Here is a 26,508-nt window from a genome sequence, read left to right on the forward strand (position 1 = left end):
ACAAAATTACATTTGTATTGCGCCTTTCACGTCGGGAGGACGTCCCAAGGCGCTGGACAGACAGAGTAATGGACCCAAGCTGTGGATCAGGGTGGGGGAGGGTGGAGGACGGGGGGGAAGCAGGGAGATCGAAAGCACGGTCGAAGAGGAGGGTCTCGAAGGTGGCGAGGGAGGGAGCAAGACAGAGGGACTGCGGGATGGAGTTCCAGAGGGTGGGTGCAGAGTGGCGGAAAGCCCGCCCGTCAATAGTGGGGCGAGCAAGGCAGAGGACGTGAAGAAGGCCGGAGCCCGCTAAGCGGAGGGAGCGAACAGGGTGGTAGGAGGCTAGGAGGTCAGAGAGGCAGGGGGGAGCAAGACCGTAGAGGGGTTTGAAGGTGAGGACCAGGATCTGTATCTGCATTGAACTGTATCCTCTGTGTGATGGGAAGCCAGTGGAGTCGGGCGAGGATGGGGATGAACGGGTTCCAGAGCCTAGTGGGGAAGAGAACACGGGTTACAGAGTTCTGGATGATCTGCAGCCTGTGGAGGGAGGAGTTGGGGAGGCCGACATGCAGTAAATGAGGGTTTCCGCGGCCTGCGGTGTGAGACAGTGTCGGAACCGGGCGACATTGCAGACATGGGGGAAGGCAGAGCGGGTCATGGCAAGGATGTGAGGTAGAAAGGATAGTTGAGGGTCAAACAACACCCCAAGGTTCCAGACTGGCTTAGCAAGGTGGAGTGTGGTACCATGGATGGTGATGCTGTCAGTGCCTGAGGTGAGGAGGCTCTGACGGGAGCCAATCAGGAGAGCCTCAGTCTTGTTGACGTTCAACTGAAGAAAGTTAGCTCTCATCCAGGACTTGATGTCTGACATTCAAGAGTGGAGGCAGAGAGGTAGAGTTGGGTGTCATCCATATACATGTGGAAGTTGACCCCATGTCTGCGGATGATGTCACCAAGAGGGAGCATATAGATATTCAAGCGGAGGGCTGGAGGAGAAGCCATTTGAGGAGATGAAGTGCAAGCAGTGTGTGATGTACGATCTGAAACAAGCAATGACAGCGCCGTGGAGGTTGAGGTGAGAGGAGAGGCAGTGGATGAGGATAGAGTGGTCAACAGTGTCGAAAGCAGCAGAGAGGTCAAGGAAGACGAGGAGGCAGAGGGAGCCCTGGTCGCAGATGGACAGAATGTCATTTGTCACTTTGACCAGGGCTGTTTCTATGCTGTGGGCGGCACAGAAGCTCGATTGGAGGGGTTCGAGAAGGAAGTGGTGGGAGAGGAAGGAGCAAAGCTGAGAAGCAACAACTCGTTCCAGGACCTTGGAGAGGAAAGGAGGGAGGTTGGAGATGGGCTGGTAGTTAGAGAGTAGAGAAGGGTCCAGGGAGAGTTTTTAAGGATAGGAGTAATGACAGCGTTTTTTATAATAATAATAATAATAATCCTTGCATTTGATATAGCGCTTTTCGCATCTTCTAGACGTTCAAAGTGCTTCACAGAATATACCATAAAGTGAATTGACTGTATATTTGTGGTTTCGCAGCAGCCAATTGCGCACAGCAGTGTCCCAAAAATAGTCGTGGATTGAAAATGACCCATTTATTATTGTTTTGTTTTGGAGGGATTATTATTAGGCGTGTGGAGTAAGGAAACTTGCCCAAGATTTCACCCTGCCTGGAATTGAACCCAGGTGTCTCGCTTGCAAGGCGAGTGCTCTAACCACTGAGCTACAGGACTCCAGGTTTTTACAGATTTTTAAAGGGGTGGGAACAGTACCAGTAGACAGGGAGAGAGAAACAATGTCAGTGAGTAGAGGGGCAAGGAGATGGAACTGGGTGGTAAGGAGGGGGGTACAGATGGGGTCAAAGGAGCAGGTGGTGGGTTTTATATGGGTTATGGTGGTGATGAGAGAGGAGGGGGAGACAGGTTCAAAAGTGATGAAGGGAGGGGTGGGGTGGGAGGAGGAGATGGGGAGGGGGTAGCAGTTGCAGTGGCAGAGGCAGCTGAGCGGATTCCCTCAACTTTGGATTTGAGGAAGTCCAGCATCGCCTGCAGTTGCCATTTGAGGTGAGGATGGGTGAGGCGTGAGAAGGTGGGCGGAGGAGCCGGTTCGTGATGGGGTTGTCCTTTGCCTCCAAAACTGTCTTGGAATAGAACGACGATTTAGCGGAGGCGAGGGCGGAGCGGTAGGATTTGACAAATAGGTCACAAGGCTACATTGCTAAATTAACTGATCCACAGAAATCATACTAAAGCTGTATTGTGTTCTGGTCAGACAGCATCTAGACACCTGTGTAAGGTTTTGCCAGCCGGACACAAGGACTGGCCCTAGATTCAGTACATGTTCCCTCTTGGTGATATCATTTGCAGACATAGGGTCAACTTCCACATGTATGCAAATGACACCCAACTCCATCTCTCTGCCTCCATCTTCAAGTCCAGGACCACTGCTGTCCTGACAGAATGTCTGCCAGGCATCAAGTCCTGGATGAGAGCTAACTTGCTACAGTTGAACAGCAACAAGACCAAGGTCCTTCTGATTGGCTCCCGTCAGCGCCTCCACATTTCAGGCGTTGACAGCATCACCATCCAAGAAGGATGCGCACTCCACCTCGCTGAGCCAGTCAGGAACCTGGGCGTCTTATTTGACCCTCAACTGTCCTTTCTACCCCACATCCTTGCCACGACCCGCTCTGCCTTCCCCCACCTCCACAACATCGCCCAGCTCCGCTACTGCCTCACTTATCAGACCACCGAAACCCTCATCCACGCATTCATCACATTTAGGCTCGACTACGCCAACTCCCTATTTGTCGGTATTTCCCAACTCTTCCCTCCACAAGCTGCACATCATCCAGATCTCTGCAGCTCGTGTCCTCTCCGGCACCAGACTCCGTGACCCCATCGCCCTCACCCTCGCCCGGCTCCATTGGCTCCCCATCTCCCAGAAAATAGAATTCAAAATCCTTGTCCTCATCTTCAAGGCCCTCCACGACCTTGCCCCCCTCCCTACTTCTGCGACTTGCTGATCCCATATCTACCTGTCCTCTCCCTCCGCTCAGCAGGCTCTGGCATGCTCCAGGTCCCCCGCCCGGCCGGGCCAGCATCACCATCAGAGGTCGGGCCTTCAGCCTTTCTGCCCCCACCCTATGGAACTCCATCCCACATTTGCTTTCCCTCGCTTTCTCCCTTGCCTCCTTCAAGGCGTGTTTCAAAACCCTCCTCTTCGACCAAGCATTCGGCCACCCTCCTACACTCTCCAAACCTAAGCTCGGGTCCAAATCGACTGTCCAGCACCTTGGGACATTCCTGATGTCATATTGTATTGCAGAGGATAGAAACAAGCATGACCTTAGGTGTTAGGGGAATGACCTATGAGCAAAGATGAGACAAGCTGCTCAGTTTTGAAGGTGACATAGCAGAAGGTATATATTATAATAATCCTTGCATCTTTGACACGTCTCAAAGCCATTCACAGAATATACTGTAAAGTGAATTGACTGAATATTTTGTGGGCGAAACGCGAAAGCCAATTGCACACATGTAAGTATACATAATTTTACTTGGATGCACCGAGAGAGTAAAAAAAAGGGCAATTGCTTAGGGATGCAAAGGGCAATTTCACAGAAGATATCATGAAGTATCATGTTGTACAGAGGGTTATTAAGGAGCAGGTTATCAGGAAGGGTGTTGAGGCCAGGACGCTATCCACACTACCACTTCTCTCCACACCCCTAAGCCCACCAAAAAATAATACCATCCACAAGATCACAGTTCAACCTGTAACAGAGCAAACATAGACTACATCAACTACCATTTGACTAAATTAAGTATATAACGCTTTGTATATTGTCCCAAAATTTACTTTGGAGTAATTATGACAGGTCACTCAATCTAAATAGAAGAGATTAGCGCATCACGCTAATTTAAATTGCTAGCTCACACTTTATACATTTCCATTCACCTTTTAAAAAAAATACTCTATTTATTTTGGCAGATGAAACATTTCCAGTCTGTGAAATAATCTTTGCCTAATCCGGTTTTCATCATTAGGATGGGCTGTTCGACAGAAGTCGGCTCCTTTTCAGTTTCTTCTTACAAATTAGTCTTAATAAAATACTGCCTTCCATTTCAAAATATATGAATTTAACCTTTCGCTGCCTCCATTAATGTGCCGAACAAAAAAAGCTTTGAAATGATTCCCAAATCATGAGACAATTAAATACTGGGCAGAATCATTTCAGAAAGGATAGCCTTTCAAGCAAGCTTAGATTCTAAGCACTTCCTGAAATTCGACCTAGTAGAAAGTATAATTTATCTGTAAGATATCATTTGTATTTTTTAGTTACTTGGGACGATTTGTTTTGAAGCTTCCTGCTTCATAACAATAATTGCTGAAAGTAATTCCGTTCTTGCACTTTGTGTACATGTCCAACATCGGCCAATTTAGTTGTTGAAGCATTCACCTTTTCAGAATTAAATAAAATGTATTTTAATTAAATATCAGGTTAAAACTCCAGATTATGTATAAAAGATGTTTCTTGGCTACAGAAAAGCACTATCTCTAGTTCTCTTAGGTGAAAAGGACAGCAAGACTCCAGCCAAGCAATTCTCTCTATGATAACTGGTATTGTATTGAGCCAAGAAATAGTGTGTCAGAACATTAAAATCATAAATCATGTTAAATAATAAGTCCCCGATTATAATGCAGGGGAATTTGTGGCTCTGTAATGAAGGATCAACATAACATCATCATTTTGTAAGAGTTACAAGAGAACTTAGAAATACTTATATAATGGAATTTACTGGGAAATAGCCCTGATGCCAGTATCATGGAGAGGTGCCTGGAGAACAATACCACACATTGACTCGGGGGTACAAATTGGATGGACCCAAGCAGGCAGCGACACACAGATCATGTCATCTATGAACGTAAACAAATAAAACATGAATTTCTCAAGAGCATAGTGAAAGAAAGCAGTGTGAGATTTCAGTTTATTTTAAGGGATGAAAAGTGGTGGGAAGAACAACAACGAGATTACGTTTGTATAGTGCCTTACACACACCCTCCCCTCCTGCCAACCCCCACTCAGGAAAGTGCTTTACAAATGTAATTTTATGTTGCATTGTATATTTTGTGGGCAAAACACGGCAGCCGAATGCACATAGCATTGTCCCACAAACAGTCGTGGATTGCGTGACCAAATTATTATTATTATTTTATTGCACTGGCTTGCCTTCCAGCAGAATGAAATCGAAGAAAGAATGCTAAAAATAATAAAAATAATAAAGTCAAGAGGACAAATCTACAAGCTTGTAATTGATTTTACCACTGTAAATTATCCCGGTTATGAAGGTCAACAAAACATTTAAAATACCAGTGGGCTGGAAGCATTCCTGTGCCTGTGTAAAAAAGTGAGGAAATGATTTTTGATAGCTGGACACTGCCACAGGATCATTTACAAAAAAAATAATTTACAAGGTTTGATTTTTAAAGGATCCAAAAATATCCTTAAGGTTTTTACCTTATTTTAAAAAAGGACACAAAGCCAAATAAAAACATCCAAGTCAAGCTAAATCCTTCAGAAGTAATGCATTAATGTAGTCCAACAGATTTAAGCAGCTGCAGCCATTTATGACAGGGTCAAAAGCCCAAGAAAGACAGAAGCTGTCAGAACTAATTAATTCTACTCAAATACTCAAAGCGACAGTGGCCAATTACTGTACTTCTTCAACTTTAATGGTTTTACTCAACTTGACTGGTTAGTTGGTTATGTCAGTCACCAACACTGAACTTTTGGCAAACCATTTAATTGCTTTTCCTGACCTAGACAGTGCAATTTTAGACCCATTTCAGTTGGCAAACAGAAGCGATTTGTGTTTTATGTTCTGTGAATATCACACGCCTCCCTGGCAACTGACTGATTCTACTCTAAATAGTTAGGACTTACACAAGTTTTACTTTAAACTTTTAACCTGCAATGCTGTCAAGTTCATTTCTTTTTATATATGGATACTATGAGGAGAATCAAGTCATCTTAATTAACAGTCTGTATTTGGGTCCAATTTTATCCACTGGATTTCCGCTTTATACAATCATCACAGCTTACAAATGAGCCATCTTTCCTCTCCCTTCATATATTTTACTTGATGTCCCAGACAGGCGGACAGTTGTCCTCTAACTCTATTTATTCTGGCTGCACAAATACAGCCAGAATTAAAATTAATCGCACGTATCCTTGAAATATCTAAAGGAGGACTTTAAATGCCCTGCACTCTCACTACTAAGGTAATTCAATCTGATCCAGTTAAATGCTGGAACTCCACATTTTTGAAACGTTAATCCTCATTGCATATTCACTCCATTTCCAAAAATAATAAAATAAAACAAAATTGCTGCATCAAAGATGATGTGTCCAATGCACCAAAATAATGATAGGGCAATAGTTAGCAGTGGTAGTACAAATCTCCACATTACTAATGCCTTGGGTTAGGATCAGTCGCAAAGCCACGGTCTCTCAACTCATCCATATAGTCAGCAAGGAAACCTCAACTCTCCAAGAGAAGTCAGTTATTTCTTCAAATACATGTCTGGCGTTGTGTTTGATGTAACTGTGGACCAGAGTTCTGGGAATGATGATTAGGCTAGTGTCTCAACTCCAGTTCTTTGTGCTACTCTGCAGGTATGCCCAAGTATGGAAAGAGAAATGAATGTAATGGACATCATGCTGGTTCTTTAGCCTAAACATTTTATAGTTAATTCCTGAATAGTCAGAGAATTGGAACAACTCTTATGAAACATTTTATATGAAGTTGTGATTCACTATAAAACCAAGCGACACCAAACATAACCTACTGTCCCAGACAAAGTCTATCCGCCTGAATGGAGAACTAAAAATAATAATGCTTGCATTTGATATAGCGCCTTATCACGTTGTTGAGACGTCTCAAAGCGCTTCACAGCATATACTGGAAAGTTAATTGACTGTGTACGTCATGGGCAAAACTGACATGGAAATGGGGATGGTGCAGTCTGAGAAAAACAGGCTGTTTTGAAACACGTTTTAAAAATCCAGACTGTAATCATATAACATGCATTAGCTCCTGACAAATATGCTATGAATATGGTTAAAACAATGTTCTTTGTTTTGGATATCAGGCAGCATAACAACTAAGTGCAGCCAGAGTCGAATATCTCATAAGTTTGTCCGTGAAAGTGTTGAAAAGTGGAAGATCCATAGTAATTCTCAGTACACATTCCATCGCATTGAAGCAAAGTAGAACAGATGATGCGATTGTTGGATAACAAAGAAATGTCTGGCCACAGGCAGAGGACTTGTATATACCATTTATAAGGCTTTCATTTGGAGAGGCCAGTACGATGTGAGTAATGTAGAATTGCATACAGAAATCAAAATAAACAGCCCAGAGTGGAAAAGCTCCAATTCTCAACTGGACAGCACTCCATCGCTCAAGTCTTGGTCAGGACAACAAAATGGGAAACTGGAGCGATAGTAGTTTCCTTTGTAAACACATTAATCCTCACCTACAAGGCCATTCACGGCCTTGCTCCCTCCTACCTCTCCAACCTACTATCCCCCTACCTACCTGCCCGTACCCTCCGTTCCTCTGGCTCTGGTCTGCTCCACGTCCCCCGCCCCAACCGCCCTACCATCGGTGGTCGGGCCTTCAGCCTCTCAGCCCCCAGGCTCTGGAACTCCATCCCCCAGTGCCTTCGCCTTGCTTCCTCCCTTTCCTCCTTCAAGGCCGGTCTCAAAACCTTTCTCTTTGACCGTGCCGTCAGCTCCCCTCTCGACTCTCTTCCCCCTCCTCGCTCCCTCCCTTCCCTCCCCTCACCCTGACCATTTCCCCCTCCTTGCTCCCTCCCTTCCCTCACCCTGACCATTTCCCCCCTCCTCGCTCCCTCCCTTCCCTTCCCTCACCTCACCCTGACCATTTCCCCCCTGCTCGGGTCATGACCCAACTGTGCAGCGCCTTGGGACGTCCTCCTGACGTGAAAGGCACTTTATAAATGGAATCTTGTTGTTGTTGTTGTTGTACACTCAGTGAATTCGATACCAGGAAGAAATATCTGGGCTTCCTCACAAATGATGCTCGAATCTCAGCCTCATTTCTGTGACACATTTCTAATGCCTCCTGAACCCACAGAGGCCATCAACTACATTTGATTGCTTATGTGCAAAGGAAGGCAATCTTGTTGTTGTTGTTGTTGTGGTGGTGGAATAGTCACAATGAGGTGCAAACTGCCTAATGTGCATATAATAGCTAATTTGAACTTGATCGTCAGGAAATAAAGCTACATTCTAGCCTTAAAGACCAGCAACAAGCTGCAGTAGATCAACACCACATTGGAGATTAGTTTAGGATGTTAAAAAAAGGAGATAACATTTCTCAAAACAGGAGGCAGTGAAATGAGAGCAGCTGTCCCGTAGTGTCGTGGTTAGCGTGCTTGCCTTGCAAGAGAGAGGACCCGGGTTTGATTCCTGGGCAGGGGGAAACCTTAGGCAAATTTCCTTACTCCACACACTCTGTTTACCAAGCTGTAAGTAGAAACCCAGTAGTTAGTGCATTGGCAGATCACTTTCCGGGGTAATAATCTCTTCAAACTCCATCCACCACTGTTTGTGGGATGCTGTTGTGTGCAATTGGCTGCCGCATTTCGCCCACAGAATACAGTCAATCCACTTAACATTATATCCTGTGAAGCGCTTTGAGACGTCTCAACGACGTGATAAGGCACTATATCAAATGCAAGGACTATTGTTACTAATATTACTACCTTGAACAACTACACTAATGTTAAAATTCAAGCATACAGCACACTACAGTGGATGAAACTATCGCCATTGATGGGTCCGCAGACTGGGCAGATCTGATCTTCAGTTAAAATACCCGTGAAAGGCAGATTGGGAGCAAAGTCCAAGATGGGATGGGAAGGAGCAAATTGAAGGAAGTCGGCAAAAAGTAGGTCAGGTGGGATGGAGTGGAAGGAAGGAGATGAGAGGGTGTCGTTTCTGCAGTAAAAGTAAAAAATAGCCCATTCTGTTTTAAAAAAACACTGCAATCTTTAAAAAATTAACATTAACAGTAATGTGCAACTGCAAGCTATTTTTCAACAGTGATGAAAGCCTGAACTCCACAAGATGTGCATTCACACTGGCAATTTGGAATTCCTGCTCCAACAACTAATCCCACTTGTATATTTTTCTGATAGACTCCTAATTCACTGACACGGTTCCACATAGCAGTGGCATGACAACAAACTGCACATCTGGCACTGGATGAAGAATGTTATTCATGCCAGCCAACACTAATTGCTTACGTTTCTGGCAGCTTTCTCCAGATCACACTAGCCGGTTTTCCTCTCAATAAATTACCACAAACTTCTGAAACTAGTGCTTCAGTACCGCGGCTGGCACTGGTCAACGTTTACATCCAATTTAGGTCATTGGATTAGAATTTCTGGAAACTCAGCACCTTTAAGCATTAGGTCAACAAGTTAAAAGGTAGAACTTTGAAAATACATTTCCCAAATGCAAGATGGGAGCATTGTTACATTACTTTCCCTCTTTGTCAACAGATTTAGAATTTGCGAGTTTCATCCAGGTCCAGCAATTATTGTTTCATTCCAAATAATAAATAGCTCCAGAGAATTGTTTTACCAGGTGTGTAGAGGTGAACCAAACACAACGGTGAAGTCTGTACTGCAAATTATTTTTAAACCGTATTAAACACCTTATAAGCGTATGGTATATCCTAACAGAATTCACATAATAATGTTTAACAGATGTTTACCTATATACAGTCAAACTTCATTATTACAAACTGGAGATGATGTTTCACAGTTGAGATATGTTTTAATTTATCACCAGCAAATTCTATCGGCACTACAACAGTGTGCAATCCCTGGGTGATTGTTGCTGGGCTACAGAGGCACATTTTGCTGTTGCTCAATGAGTCATTACAGGAAACACTGTACTGCAGAGTAAAAGAAAAGAAAACATTCACATTTTTATTTTCTCTCTGAGTTTCTCTCTGAGAAAATAAAACCTTGCCGAATACAAAGAGTCCGCACCGCCAGGGGTACAATGTGCATTCATTTGGTTTGGGAATTACTTTTTCCAGTTTGCTTACGACTCTGCCTCCCAACATTTGATGAACCACCGATCATACAGCAGGAGGTGTATGATTCTCTATTCATCAAATTCAGCTCAACTGACTGGAACAAAGCCCTAGCTAGGCTTTAAGATGTTTATTTAAAAGCACAGCTAGAATAAAGTTTAACTGTAATAATAATAATAATTCTTATATTTGATAAACGACTCATCCTGTCATTGACTCGACTCACAGCACTTCACAGGATACAATGCAAAGTGGTTTTGATTGTGGGGGTGAAACATGACAGCCAGTTGCGCACAGCAATATCTCACAAACAGCCATAGAGCGAGTGCCCAATTTTTGATTTGAGGGATTGTTGGCCAGAACACCGGGGAAACTCCTTTCTCTTTTTCGAATAGTGCCATGGGATTTTAAACTACCACCTGAGCAGGCAGACAGGACCTCAGTTTAATATCTCATCCAACGGATGGCACCTCTGACAATGCAACACACCTCAGCACTGCACTGGAGTATTAGATTAGACTATGTGATTCCAAGTCCTGACATGGGGCTGGAACTTGCAACCTTCTGACTCAGGCAAGAGTGCTCGCACTGAGCCAGGCTGACACACTAGCTACAGTGCAATTGTGTACATCATATCCCAAATAAAAAAAAATGAGCATTTACTATAGCCATTCCATTATTTAGATTTAAAAACTTTCTTAAAAATGTTCTCTGCTTTCCTGGAAGGTGGGAGGGTTGAGTGGGGTCTTCTTGGGACTGAGCTGGCTCTAAGGTGAGATGTTGCTCTTGTTAGTCACGTTCCTAAACCAAGCAGACCTGCAGTACTCCAAGTCATTGCTGATGACAAGACTTGCCAGTCTGGCTTATATGCAGAACTTGCACACTTTTAACCGTGGTAATGGGCTATTGCACGTGTCAGACACCCAACAGACCCCCCCCAGAAAGGTTCCTCTTTATTACCCAGATCCATCCACACTGATCACTTGTTTTAGTTTGCAGTACTTGAAACTCTGGATCACAGGGTCAGGGGTTTAAACCCTACATTGGGACTTTATCCCATAGTCTAAGATGACATTCTAGCGTAATTCTGGGGAAATGTTGCATTATTGGAAGCGTTCAATTTCAGATGAGACAATAAACTGACCCCCCATTTGCCTGGTCGTATTGAAGAGAATAAAAATAATCCTTGCATTTGCTATAGCACCTTATCATGTCTTCGAGACGTCACAAAGAAAATACTGTAAAGTGAGTTGACTATATGTTTTGTGGGAGAAACACAACAGCTAATTGTGCATAGCAGTGTCCCACAAACAGTTGTGGATTGAGTGACCAAATATTTTTTCTTTTGTTTTTAAATTTTGATGGGATTAATTCCAATTGACATGAGTGAAAATAAATAACAACAACTTGCATTTGTATAGCGCCTATGTGAAGGGCGCTATATAAGTGTAAATTGTTGTTGCATTAGCTCCGTTCACATAGGTTCCCATGACACTATTGAAAAAGAGAATTTGCTCCCATTGTCCTGGCAAACAATCCTCTGTATATTAATTAAAAATTAATTAATTTTTTTGTCTTTATTGTTGAACCCTGTTGGTACAAAATGTTTGTCGACATAAACAGTTGCTACACTTGACAGTCATTATTTTCCTCCCTCAATTCCTTCTCCTTCTTGCCCCCTTTCCTCATTTCCAGGTTGCACTTGAAGACCTTCCGCTTCAACCGTGCCTATGGTCACCTTCCCCCTCCCCATGGCTCGGCATCGGGCTCCACCATTGTTAAGTGCACTGGGTCGCTGCCCAGCGTGGAGGGCGCTATATAAATGCAAGTTGTTGTTGTTATTATTTGGGAAGCACTTTAAGAGGTGTCTTGTTGCGGTAGGGAGCAATGTAAAAAAAACTTCTTTATAACTTGCTTCCCCAGTAAAATTTCGATGCACAAATGTTTCACATCAATCTGAACCACAGCTGTGTCAAACCTTTCAAGCTGCAAAGTCAATTGTGTCTCGAAGATTTATGTTCATGATTTTTACAAGTATCGCATTATAATCTCACTCACTTCTTGAAAAATGTTCTCTCCCCCTTCACTACTCTTACCCACCCATACTGTGCACAATTCCCCATGTACCAGAGAGAACAGGTAGTCTGCTCCTAAGCCCCTTTCAGTATTATTCTACAATCAGCAGCTAAAACATGCATTATGGCTCTGTTAAATTAACTCCTCTACACTCTCTCCCCACTGGCAACGACTGGCCAAGAATTTAAATTTGCTGTTCAGGCAATCTCAAACAATGTCCTACTGTGCGTCAAAGTGATTTTATGTAACAATGCCATGATCTATGAAAAGTTACACATTAATGGTACAGTATTACTTTCACAGGCTTTGAACCTTTAGAGCTAAAGCCGCTAAGCCCTCAAAGATTGACTAATCCAATGCAAGTCTTTCCCAGTAAAGCGAATGAGAATATTTTCTACCTACCAGTGAGGGTAATGGGCATTTCCTTGTTATTCAAACTTGTTTCTTCTACTTCTTCTTTGTAGGAACATATTTCACCGTAGTAGAGGGCAATCCCAAGCTGAATTATACGGATAAGCATAGGAAGTTGTTGATCGGTGACTGAGAGCTTCAGGCTTTCAACAAAAGCTTGGATCTGTGGAAAACAAAATGATGAATAAAAATATTTCTAGCTTAACGTGAAAGACCCAGTTTTTGAGGTACAATTTTTGGTCTGGGATAAGAATAATTACAATATCAATAATCCTTAAATTTGACAAAGCACATCTCAAAGCGCTTCACAGAACATACTGTAAAGTGAACTGACTGTATATTTTGGAGGCGAAATGCCAACAGGCAATTTGTGTACACAAATGTCCCATAAAACAACCATGAAGTGAATGACCAATTTTTATCTTTGGCATTCTTGGCCAGGACACTGGAGAAACTTCCTTCTCTTTTTGAGCAGTGCTATAGGATTGTTAAAGTTCTGAACAGGCAGGCAGGTCCACGGTTTAACATTTCATCTAAAGGTCAGCACATTCAACAATGCAGTGCACCAACTGCATTAGTGTGCAAACTAGGCTATGTTTAAAATCCCAAAATACACGGTCAATCCATTTTAGTTTCTTCCTAGGCAAAACACGGGTTAATCCCATAGTTTTTCATAGAGTTGAGAACGTATGCCATGCGTTAAGAGTTTTTTTTAATAAAAGCAGTATTACAGCATTCACTTTTGAAAAGTCATTTGTGTTTGGTTTTATAGTATGAATATTAACTAAAGCAAAAAAGATATATCAAGCTCACTACAACTCCACTGGTTTACTGAATATTCTTGTTCACTTAAGTCACCTGGCAAACCTTGAAAACTTATTCAACATACACAAAATTAGGACTTTCATCATACACTCTCTCTGCGACAATTTTAACTTGCAGATCAAATAACTGCAGAATGGTTTCGAATTCTGGATACAAAATAGGAATGTTTGCTTCAGGGCAACAGCAGATTTGTTTACCTCACACTGTTTATAGCACTAGATGACTGTAAATCCACTAATGAACACAACTTAAAGGTATACTGTAAATGGAGCTTTGGTCATTGGGCCAACACGTGACTAGTAAACATAAGCTCTTAGCTCCCCTGATGATTCAATTAGTGAGTAAATGCTCTACCCAGCATGGTACTTATGAAATCTTCTCCAGCTCTACATTCCAGCCCACACGTCCCCAGTCGGCTCTTCTTTACTGCTTGCTTCATAAGTCCTTCACTCTATCATCAGCGGCCTAGTTTTCAGTAAATCATGCTCCCCATCATCTAGAACTCTTCCAAAATCACTGTACTTTGCTACCTCTCTCCCTGCCTTCAAAAACATCCAAAAAGATCTCTTTGATCTTGCCATTTGCAAATCTTTTGCTGCCTGCTGCATTTATCAAGGACTCTGACCGCTTACACAAAAGACATCATATAAATGCTCGTTATTACTTGTACTGGACCTGCAGGCCACAAAAATTGTTTTCCAACTCCTAATTTTCACTGAATTTCTTGATCTCTTCTACGAGAGCTGTCTGAAGATTCAACTGCTCACGAATTTTGAAGGCAAGGTTGGTGGGGGGGGCAAACCTTAAACTATGACAGAAGTTTGACATGAACGTGAAGTGACAAAAACATGCATTTAACCCCCGCTCCATTGGTTTTTGAATATGGATGTGCCACGAGAGAAAAATAATGTTAGAAAAAAGCTGGAAGCGAGTCACGGGCAGTAATTTAATCAAGCAGCTCTGACGATGTCTACCTGTAAAAACACAGGTTTATAAATCGATACCAGATGAAAGTGCATTCTGGGTCTCTTCGCTGCCTTGAATCTTGAAGAAATATTTGGAAAAAAAGGTGGTGACTCACTCTATGATTGTTTGTGGGACCCTGTTGTGTGAAATTGTCTGCTGTGTTTCGCCCACAAAATACACATTCACTCCACTTTTACAATAAACCCTATGAAGCTCTTTGAGAAGTCTCAACGACATGATAATAATAAATAATAATAATCCTTGCATTTGATATAGCGCTTTTCACGTCGGGAGGACATCCCAAAGCGCTTCACAGAACACACTGTAAAGTGAATTGACTAAATATTTGTGGGCGAACGCGGCAGCCAATTGCGCACAGCAATGTCCCACAAACAGTCGTAGATTGAAAATGACCGATTTATTATTGTTTTGTTTTGGAGGGATTATTATTAGGCGTGTGGAGTAAGGAAACTTGCCCAAGGTTTCGCCCTGCCTGGAATTGAACTCAGGTTTCTTGCTTGCAAAGCGAGTGCTCTAACCACTGAGCTGCAGGACTCCACAAAGGCACTACATCAAATGCAAGGATATTATTAAAGAAGCCCTTGTAATAAATTATAGCTATCGACTCGATGGGTAAGTTTCCCCAACATCTTAGTGGATAAGGGTACAGGTTAGGCTATAATGATCTTAAAACAGAGGTTTGAATCCCTGGTCAGGCTTGGTTGCATTCCCCCTCCCTACCTTGATCAATTGCCTGCTATCACTTACTGTCAAGGCTTAATCATGAATACAGACCACATATGGGAGTTCCAGAAAAGAGATTAGCGCCAATGAAACTGTACCCCAGCACAAGAAAATAAAAGGAGCAATTTCTTTTAGAAGGGACGGAGGAGGGAGAAAGGAACACAAAATTGCTCAATTGCAGCAACCATAAATAAGTTAAATCTGTTGCTTTGCCAGATGGCCAAAGAATGCTCATTCCAATGCCCTATAAGCAATACCTCCAAACGTCATGGATCATAAAACTTGACAAGGTCCATCCTCTCCGCACTGGTATTCCGTGTGTTTTTTTTATTATACTTTGCATTTTTCACGAGCCATGCAAATGCCATCATATGAATGTGAGCCAACCACCCAAATTCTCACCCAACTCCCATTCCCCAGTAGATCGAGTTCAAGATCCTCAATCTCACTTTTAAACTGTGTTGTCTCACCCTACCTCTGGGTGGGTGACTTCCTCAAACACTAACAACCAGGATGCTCTCTCTTCACTCAGCAGGCACTGACCTCCAGCATGACCCGCCTTCCTTGCATTAGAGATATTTTCTAGATCAGTATGCTGAGGAACAACCAACCAGGGAACAGGCGATCTTAGATCTTGTTTTGTGCAATGAATACGGCTAATCAGCAATCTGGAAATGAAGGCTCCTCCAGGGCAGAGTGACCATAACATAATGGAATTTAGCATTAAGTTAGAGAGTGATGTAGTTCAGTCCAAAGCAAGGGTCTGAAATTTAAATAGAGCCAACTTTGCAGGTATGAGAGAGGATTTAGCTAAAATAGACTGGGGAATTAGATTAAAGGACATGACAGTAGACCAGCAATGGCAAACCTTTAAAGATGTAGTACATAATTCCCAGCGATCACATATTCCCTTGAGGAATAAAAATACCACAGGAAAAGTGGTTCAACCATGGCATCCAGAGAGCAGTTAGGGAAAGTATAAAATTAAAAGAAGAGACCTATAATGCTGCCAAAAAGAGCAGCAAACCTGAGGATTGGGAAGGCTTCAGAGACCAACAAAGAAAAACTAAGAAACTGATTAGGAGGGAGAAAATGGATTATGAGGGCAAACTAGCTGGTAACATAAAGACAGACTGCAAGAGTTTTTACAAATACATAAAGAGGAAGAGACTATCAGAAGTGAATGTGGGTCCATTACAGGCAGAGACAGGAGGAATTATAATGGTGGATAAAGATATGGCAGAGTCATCAAACAAATACTTTGCTTCTGTTTTCACGTTAGAAGACACTGAAAACTTACCAAAAATAGAGGGGAACCAAGAAGCTAATGTTAGTGAGCAACTTAGGTAAATTAACATCAGTAAAGAATTAGTACTTGGGAAACTGTTGGGATTGAAAAATGACAAATCCCCTGGACCTGATGGCTTGCATCCTAGGGTTTTAAAAGAGGTGGCTGCTGAGATAGTGGATGCCTTGTTTATGATCTTCCAAAATTCTCTGGATTCTGGAACTGATTGGAAGATCCCAAACGTAACACCACTATTTAAGAAGGGTGATAGAGAGAAGATGGAGATCTATAGACCAGTCAGTCTGACATCGGTGGTAGGGAAAATTCTAGAATCCTTAATTAGGGACGTCGTAGTGGGGTACTTAGAAGACCATAACATGATTAGGCAGAGTCAACATGGCTTTGCAAAAGGGAAGTCATGCTTAACAAATCTTTTAGAGTTTTTGAGGATGTAACTAGCAGGTTAGATAGGGGGAAGCAGTTGATATAGTGTATTTAGATTTTCAGAAGGCATTCGACAAGGTGCCGTATAAAAGGCTGCTACACAAGATTAGGGCCCATGGAATTAAAGGCATTAGCATGGATCGAAGAGTGGCTAACGGGAAGAAAACAGAGAGTAGGGATAAATGGGTTCTAGTGGGACTAGTGGAGTGCCACAAGGATCAGTGCTTGGGCCTCAACTATTTACAATCTATATCAATGATCTAGACGAGGACATAGAACTTAAAATATCTAAATTCACGGATGATACTAAGCTAGGTGGGAGAGGAAGCTCTGAGGATGACACAAAAAGTTTGCAGAGATATAGATAGGCTAGGTGAGTGGGCAAGAAGGTGGCAGATGGAATATAATGTGGAGAAGTGTGAAGTTATTCACCTAGGCAGTAAAAAAAGAAACACAGATTATTTTCTAGAGGGGGAGATGACCAGATAGTGTTGATGTTCAGAGGGATTTGGGTGTCCTTGTACACCAGTCACAAAAAGTTAGTAATCAGGTACAGCAAGCAACTAGGAAGGCAAATAGCATGTTGGCGTTTATTGCAAAAGGGTTAGAATACAAGAGTAGGGAAGTCTTGCTGCAACTGTATCGGGCCTTGGTGAGACTGCACCTAGAATATTGTCTTCAGTTTTGGTCTCCTTATTTAAAAAAGGACATACTCGCCTTAGAGAGGGTGCAGGGTAGATTCACTAGGTTAGTTCCTGGGATGAGGGTTGACCTATGAGGATAGGTTGAGTAAATTAGGCCTATATTCTCTAGAATATAGAAGAATTGGAGGTGATCTTATAGAAACATATGGGATTTAACAGAGTAGACAGTGTGAGGAGAATCTATAACTAGGGGTCAGTCTTAAGATTAAGGGTCAGCCTTTTCGAACAGAGTTGAGGAAACACTTCTTCACTCAGAGGGTAGTGAATTCATGGAATTCTCTTCCCCAGAAGGTTGTAGATGTTCAGTCCTTGAACATATTCAAGACTGAGATTGATAGATTTCTAAAGCATACAGGGATTAAGGGATATGGACAGATGGAGTTAGGTTAGAAGATCAGCCATGATCTTATTGAATGGCGGGGCAGGCTTGTGGGGCCGAATATCCTACTCCTGCTCCTAATTCCTATGTTCCTATGCCCTACCCCCACCCCCACCCCCATATTCAGGTTTTAGCGTATCTGCTCCCACTCTCTGGAACTCCACATAAGTCCCTCCAACTTGTTTTCTCCCTCATCTCGTTCAAGGTCCATCTCAATACCTCAATGTAATCTTGTTGTTGTTGTACTTCTTTCTGTCATCTTTCCTCTTGGGTGCCAAGGCAGCATTGTTAAGTGCCTTGGGATATCCTCCCAACATGAGAGGCACAATATAATGAAAATTTCTGTTGAGCTTCATCAGATTGGTGAAAGTTAGTAAAAGGTACTACTGACATAAAGCTTCAGTAATTTGACTGAAACTATGGGATTGCAATCCTATTTTGTCAATGAATTACCAGGAAATAAATCTATTTTGAATAATAATCCTTGCATTTGATATAGTGCCGTATCACATCGTCGAGATGTCTCAAAGCACTTGACAGAATATATTGTAAGGTGAATTGACTGTATATTTTGTGGGTGAAATAATTACATTGATGTATGGACAAAGTGAGATCTGCTAAATATTATCACTTGGTACATGGACTGTTACTCATGAGCAACCATCAGGAATTATCTGGTGAGCGTCACCAATGAAAGGATTTCACATCTCACTTCCAGACACAACATATCCTCAGTTTATTGATTTAATTAGGGCAAAGAAAACACCTGGTAAAATTATGATACTAGTTGTAAGGTGGCCACCAACTTCTGGTGTGTAACAGCCTCAAGGTATCCCCAAGAATGAGCTAACGACAGTAGGAGGGAAAGCAACTATAACATTATCTTGTGGACCACATATCAAACAGCAACTTTATGTTGCTACAAATAAGCAACAACCACAAACAACAAATTACATTTTTATAGTGCCTTTAACATCAGGAGCATGTGCCAAGGCGCTGGACAGTCAGGGATCAGCACCCGAGCCGGTGGTGGGATCAGGAGGGGTGGAGGGCGGGAAGAGTGACCTAAGGCACTGTCGAAGAGGAGGGTCTTGAGACAGGTCTTGAAGAAGTCAAGGGAGGGGGTGAGGCAAAGGGACTGTGGGATGAAGTTCCAGAGGGTGGGGCAGAGAGGCTGAAGACCCGCTCACCAATGCTGGGGCGGGCAAGGCGAGGGACGTGAAGCAGGCCGGAGCTCGCTGAGCAGAGAGAGCAGACAGGTCGGTAGGAGGTTAGGAGGTCACAGAGATTGGGCTTTATATTGTGTGAAGCATTCCAATAAGAGGAACATTCTAATATAAGGAGCATTACAAAAGGAATCACATCTGCTTTGCCTAATTTATTCACTCTAAACACACAACAATGTCCTGGGAAAATTCAAACTACTGTTTTCTCTCCCTGGCCACAAAATAAATAATAACATAATAATAATCCTTCATTTGATATAGCACTTTTTCACATCTTCTAGACATCTCAAAGCGCTTCACAGAATATACTGTAAAGTGAATTGACTATATTTGTGGGCAAAACGCGGCAGCCAATTGCGCACAGCAGTGTCCCACAAACAGTCATGGACTGAAGTGACCAATGTTTTATTATTGTTTTTATAATAATAATATCATTATTATTATTATTATCACTCACATCAATTCACTGATAATAATCCTTGCATTTGATATTGCACCTTTCACGTCAGAGGATGTGCTTAACAGAATTTACCATAAAGTGTGGGGACTATGTTTTGGAGACAAACGTGTATCAAATTTCAGATCAGAGTGGAACTGTTTCACCAGAATCTGTCCATCAAGCAAGTAGCTGCTGAAAATTGAGGTCCACCCATTTAACCCAAACTTCTAGTAAGTGTGCATACTACTGTACTCCAGAGTTGAGAAATAGCAAATTGATTGAAGAACATGGGTAATTTCTTACAGTTTGCTTGTCAAGACTTATTAATATACTACAGTATAATCAGATGCTCCATTATTACTCTCTCTTAGAAGTAAAGTTCAATTAGTAGACTTGCAATCACTCAATCCGGATTAAATTCACCATGAAAACAAAACAACAAATCATTATGAAAAGGGGAGTAAGAACATTACAAATGCCATTTTGTTCATAAAACAATCAGTGTGACCTTTTAAACTGCACCCAACTTCAAATTATTATGGAAGGTGCATGAAGTATAAGGACGTATTCTGACTTACTGAAGAATTTAGAGAATCCAGTGGACTTCATCGATATGCATAAATATAAAGAAATAGGAAACTCACTGGTAAAATAACCCAATAAGTAACCCTACTCAAGCCACTCCAGTCCGGTTTCCACCCTGCCCACAGTAGAGACAGCGCTCGTGAAGGTCACAAACAATATCCTTTCTATCAGTGACCAGGGCTCCCTCTGCCTCCTCGTCTTCCTGGACCTCTCCACCGCGTTCAATGCAGTCGATCACACCATCCTCTTCCACCGCCTTTCCTCCGTCATCCACCTCAGTGGGACCGCACTCACTTGGTTCGAGTCCTACCCACAAACTGCCAGCACTATATTTCTACAAATGGCTTTTCTTTGTGCTTCCACCCGATTACCTGTAGGATGTCCCAAGGATCCATCCTTGGCCCCCTTCTCTTCCTCATCTATATGCTCTCGCTTGGTGATGTCACCCGCAGACACGGGGTTAACTTCAACATGTATGCGGCTGAAACTCAACTCTATTTTTCCACCTCCAGCTGCGACCCCCAGTCCCCCGATATTCTGTCAATTTGTCTGTCAGACATCAAGAGTTGGACGAGTGCAAATTTCCTGCAGTTAAACGTCAACATGACGGAAGCCATACTCTTTGTCTCCCACTGACATCTTCTGTCCCACGGTTCCAACCTACCCAACCTGTCCTTAAAACTCCCTGAACCCATGCACAACTTAGGCATCAGGTTCGATCCCCAGTTATCCTTCTTCTCCCACATCCGGTCCCTGACCAGCACCGCTTGCTTCCACCTCCGCCATATTGTCCGTCTCCGATAATACCTCACTCCACAAGCTGCTGAAACCCTTGTCCATGCCTTTGTCACCTCTCGGTTGGACTACTCTAACGCTCTCCTCGCCGTCTCCCCTCCTCCACTATTCACAAAATTCAAAACTCCGCCACCCGCATTCTGACCCGCACCAAATTCCGTACCCCGATTACTCCAGTCCTTGCCAAACACTGGCTCCTGTCACAGAGCGGATCGACTTCAAGATCCTCACTTTAATGTTTAAATCCCTCCATTCCTCGGCAACCCCCTAACTCTCTAACCTCCTCTCTCCCCACAGTAGTACCCGCTGCCTCTGCTCTACTGGGTCCGGCCTCCTCCATGTCCCTGGAATCCTCCGCTCCACCATCGGCGCGTGCCTTCAGCCACTATGCCCTGAAACTTTGGAACTCCCTCCCTCAAACCCTTCGCCTCGCCCCCTCCTTCCCATCTTCAGGTCACACCTGAAGACCTTCCTTTTCGACCACGTCTAGGGTCACCTTCCCCCTCCCCCTGGCTCAGCCTTGGGCTCCGCCATTGTTAAGCGCTCCGAGATGCCACCCAGCGTGGAGGGCCTATATAAGTGCAAGTTGTTGTTGTTGTATAATGTGTTGTGATACACATTCAACAGTTTTCAATTCAATTAATTTGATCTCACCTGGAGTACCCTTCCATGCTAAGCACTGAATGGATGTGGGAAAGCAAAGGTGTTTCACCCACAAAATATACAGTCAATTCACTTTACAGTATATTCTGTTGAAGCGCTTTGAGATGCCTCAATGACATAAGGTGCTATATCAAATGCAAGGATTATTATTATTATATTATTTTTATCATATACAAAGATGAAAGACGGAGAAATTAAGCAATTTCCACAAAGGTTTTCAAGGAGAATCTTGCATTGACACGTTTTGCCTGTGAGTGTAGTTTATTGGAGAATTTCACAGAACACCATGCGTTTGCCTTGATTCCTCTGCATCCAGTTAGCACCTATTCCAACATATTCCAGGGGGAAGGTTCTGTGATTCTGTAAATATTTAGTCATCCTTGTTTCTACAGGGAGGAAGAGTAGTCTGAAAAGCCAGGCATTTTTAGCATAACGTCATCATGTTATTATAGCAGAGGCAGCACAACGGCATTGTGGATAAGACTGCAGTTTATGGACCAGGAGAGCACTGGTGCTAATCCAATCTATGCTGAGTTTGTTGGTCTTGGCCAGGTCTGCAGGAAGGCTTAATTGGCCCAACCTTCCCAGAGTAAGGAAGGAGAAAATCAATCAAGGCTCCTGTTCCCTCTCTAGCATTCTCCACTGGTTGGGTATTTGTGTGGCAACCATGTAGGGAGTAGTCAGGTTTGACTGTGATGGCCCCTACAGTCAAGTTGCCTGGCATTAGTTGCTGCCACACTCAGAAACAATAGCCATTTGGTTAGGGTACCAGAGAGCAACCTGCACTGTTGAACAGCATCCCAGCAGCAGGATGCCAGAACCAGAAGGCATATGCCAACGGGGAGAAAATTAGAAATAATAATTGACACAGTAAATTAAAAGATTGCACATTTCTACATTTCAGAGACAATTTTGATATATCATTAACAGTGCATTAAACAACCAGCATCTAGTGAAACAATGCTATTTAAGATACAAATTATGAAATCTTACATGCAAATTATGAAAACCATGTAAAAATTACCCCGTTTTAGTTTTAAAGGTAACACAAGACGTTAAGGTCTTAACACTTGTATAACAGTGGATCTAAAATCAACCCAAAGTAACATATTGAGATACATACTTTGATAACTGCTGGGATTTTGGAGTTTAGGTTGTCATACGTAAAGTGCATTCGGGTGCAAAAGGAGCATTTGTAGAGCAGAGGGTCCTGGTAGAACTCGATCTTTCCACTTGCACTTCGCTTGTCCAAGCAAACGGTGCAATCGGAGAACTTGATCACCTTTCTCAATACCAATTCAGGAGCTGTAAAAGATACTGCAAGTTAATAAAAAAAAACTACTTCCAGTAATGCAAAAGTGGTGCTTTCCAACACCTATGTGCCATCACCCAACAGAGCATTTATGCACAAAGGGTGATTTGTTTTGTATGAAAGAAATGGGCAGTGTCAAATGGACTGATCAAATTACCTGTAAAATGATGTTCCCGATGCAGCACAGCTCTTTTATGAGGCCTCTGCTTTGAACCATAATATTTCAACAAGGGTTATAACAGAGCCGCAATAGCTGGTTTCACTTAGCATGCGCCCAGCCAGCCGGCTGCTTTCAATGCAATAAACAAAGTGCCAAATAGCAGGTCACAAGGATGCCGCTGATATCACTTCCTATGCACAATGTGACATCAGTAGTGATGCCACATCAGTAGTGATCCACAAGTCAGCCATTTTTAGCCTGCTGGAAGCCAAACTGATCAACTCACTGCCACTGTCACTTCTTATATGCCGCATATTCACAACATGCATGGAGTGATGTTGCTGGCAACCTAACAACCTGGACGTCAGCCATCTTTAGCTCGGGGTTGGCCATTTTTAGCTTTAAATGCGTGTGCAAAGTCAAGCCAGCCAGCTGTGACATGTGGAGTCACTGGGATCGACACGCCAATCCTGGCCAACAATCCTCCAATAAAATCGACCATTCATTTCACATGTGACAATGTGACACACAAATGGGCTGCTATTTTTGACCTGGAATACAGTCACTCTCTTCACAGTAAATCCTGTGAAGCACTTTAAAATGTCCTCTCAATGTTTTAAAGTGCTTCACAGGATTTACTGTGAAGCACTTTAAAAGCTCTATACCGATGTAAGGATTATTGTTATTATTATGATGCACATCCACATTCTAAACTCAGTTCTACTATACGATGGTGACTCAAACCATAAGTATAAAACTATCTAATTCCACACAAATGTACTTTCCAACCAGGGGTCACCGGATAGTCCTAAAAAGCAGGAACCAGGACTGATTTTTCCCTTCCCGATATCATATGCATTGAGGGCCAAATTAGATTTGCCCCAGGCAAGATCAGAAAATTCAGCAGAGACCTTAGCCTTCTGGGTCTAAATGGCTTGGTTTTGCACTCGACAGAGGATTTACCAGCCGATCCATCAGGGGGAGTCTGAAACATGTTTTTTNAAAACTTACATGCCTACTAGCCGAAACAGCTTGAAGGGTTTACTCCATAGTGAGACACAGAGAGGACTCAAACCCACTAGCAGCTGTATTTACCACAGGATTACTTAAAAGGAGAACTCCGCCCCCTCTCTAAAAAAAAATTCACTAACACAATTTCTGCAGCTTGCTTGCTCACAAGCAGGCAGGTTTCCAAATGCGGAATTTATATTACAAAACCACTTCAAGAAGCGTTTCAAAGCTGGACACTGATCCCGTTGCTGTAGAAACCAAGCTGTTTTTACTGTGTGGCGAGCCTACAGCAGGCACTAGGGGCATACTTGTGAACCGTGTGTGCGCGCACTGGTGCAAATGCAGTCGTTTTAAAGTCACAAATTTACGTTTTTGCTGTGTAAGGCACCGCATAGGCCAACGGGAGTGAAACTGCTTCAGAGGCGAGCATGGGACACGAATGAACAGCTCAGATGCTGAACTCTCTGCAGCCAAAAATTCAGCCGCTTCCATTTGTCTTAGATGTTGAAGGCACTCACTCCCGGCACATTTGGAGTCAGGAGTTAACACTAAATCTTTTAGTGGTGAACAATCCCTTATTAACTTGGTTGCCGTCGACCTTCGGGCCACCAGTAGCAAATTAACCAGCGTAATATTAAAAATGTCACCCAAAGCACATCATTTGTGTTGTTGGTGCTTTTGTGAACTCAGCATTGTGCATCAAATCAGGAATTTTGTGGGGGAGAACTGAGGAATCTAAAAGCTATTCAAGAAAAAAAAACATTGAAAAATGCCATAGAACTGAAAATAGTGGTGCAAGAGAAATTGATGTTTTACTCACTATCACCAAATACTATTTTTTAAATAGAGTAGATTCCTTTTAATTAAACCCAGACAGCCAATTGGCTCAGGGAAATGTTTCTTTCACTGGGCTGACAAGTTTTTCTTTCCATGTTCACACACTGTGTGGTGAATCATATAATAATATTACAGAAATAAAGTTGATTGAAAATTTAGTTGAGTAAGATTTACGTGGAAGGATAATAGTCACAATCAATGTGACCAAGCTCGACTTGCCAACTTTCTGCTCACGAACTTCCCAACTCTTCCCTCCATAAAATCCAGATTAATCAGATTAACCCCCTCGCACCAAGCTCTGAGCCTATCACCCCCATGTTCCCCGAGGATCGAGTTTAAAGTTCATGTTCTCATCTTTAAAGCCCTCCACAGTCTTGCCCCATTCTACCTCTATGACCTCCTGAAACATTACCAACCCACCAATTCTATCTGCTAAACTGGCACTGGCCTGCTTCACTACCCCGGCTCTGCCCGCGCCACTTTCGAGGGTCGGGCCTTCAGCTTTTCTGCCGCCACCCACTGGAATTCCATCTTGGAGCTCCTTCGTCTCAACCCCTCGCTCGCCTCCTTCGAGGCCATCTCAAGACCTTCCTCTTTGACCATGCCTTCAGTCATCTTCCTTGCTGACAGCCCCCAAATTCATACCAGATTTAAAGACAGAAAATTCATACAGGGTAATTCAGCAATTTATCATATGCCATAACAACCATGAATAATTCATAGTTAAATTGCTAAAATAATTTCTATAAATTAAATTAATAGATAGGAAAAGAAATAAGAACAAGCAGTGGGATCTGGACTTGTCAGTTCATTAAAGAATGAGTGAAAAGTTATTTATTGATAATAATAATAATCCTTCTATTTGATATAGTGCCTGACACGTTGGGAAGATGTCTCAAAGCACTTCACAAGATTTACTACAAAATATAGCAACTGTATATTGTAGGCCAACATGTCAGCCAATTTGTGCACAGCATTAATAATAATAATCCTTGCATTTGGTATAGCACTTTTCACGTCTTCTAGACGTCTCAAAGCGCTTCACAGAATATACTGCAAAGTGAATTGACTGTATATTTGTGGGTAAAATGCGGCAGCCCATTGCGCACAGCAGCGTCCCACAAACAGTGGTTGATTGAGTGACCAGGAAGATTAATCACATGAAGAATTAAAGGGACAGACAGCCATGAAATGGGGGATTGCTGGCTAGGACACCAGGAGAATAATCCTTCTCTGTTCGAATAGTGCCTTGGGATTTTTATCATTCACCTGAACAGGCAGGACCTCAGTTTAAATGTCTCATCTGAAGGATGGCACCTCTAACAATGCAGCGCTTGATTGCAATACCAGCCTATCCTGTGAGCTCAAACATTCCTATGTGGGAATAAAAAGTTTGAATCATAGATAGAATATCCATAACAAGCTTCAACAATATTATCACTTCTTGTCAACATTAGATTATTGCTTAAAGGAGTTAAAGTTAAGAGATTTCTCATAAAATATGAAAGCGTGGGAGAAATTAGT

General features: G+C 42.7%; 1 protein-coding gene across 1 annotated transcript in view; it reads right to left on the minus strand.

Annotated features, from left to right (window-relative positions):
• The window catches only part of LOC103179701 (vacuolar protein sorting-associated protein 13B), a 481,880-nt gene that overhangs the window by 408,308 nt on the left and 47,064 nt on the right, over positions 1-26,508 (minus strand). The window contains 2 exon segments of the mRNA XM_007895087.2: positions 12,598-12,769; positions 22,788-22,969. Of these exon segments, the coding sequence (XP_007893278.2) occupies positions 12,598-12,769; positions 22,788-22,969 (354 nt within the window).

The sequence above is a fragment of the Callorhinchus milii genome, unplaced genomic scaffold (genome assembly GCF_018977255.1).
Source record: "Callorhinchus milii isolate IMCB2004 unplaced genomic scaffold, IMCB_Cmil_1.0 Scaffold2, whole genome shotgun sequence".
Classification (NCBI taxonomy): Eukaryota; Metazoa; Chordata; class Chondrichthyes; order Chimaeriformes; family Callorhinchidae; genus Callorhinchus; species Callorhinchus milii.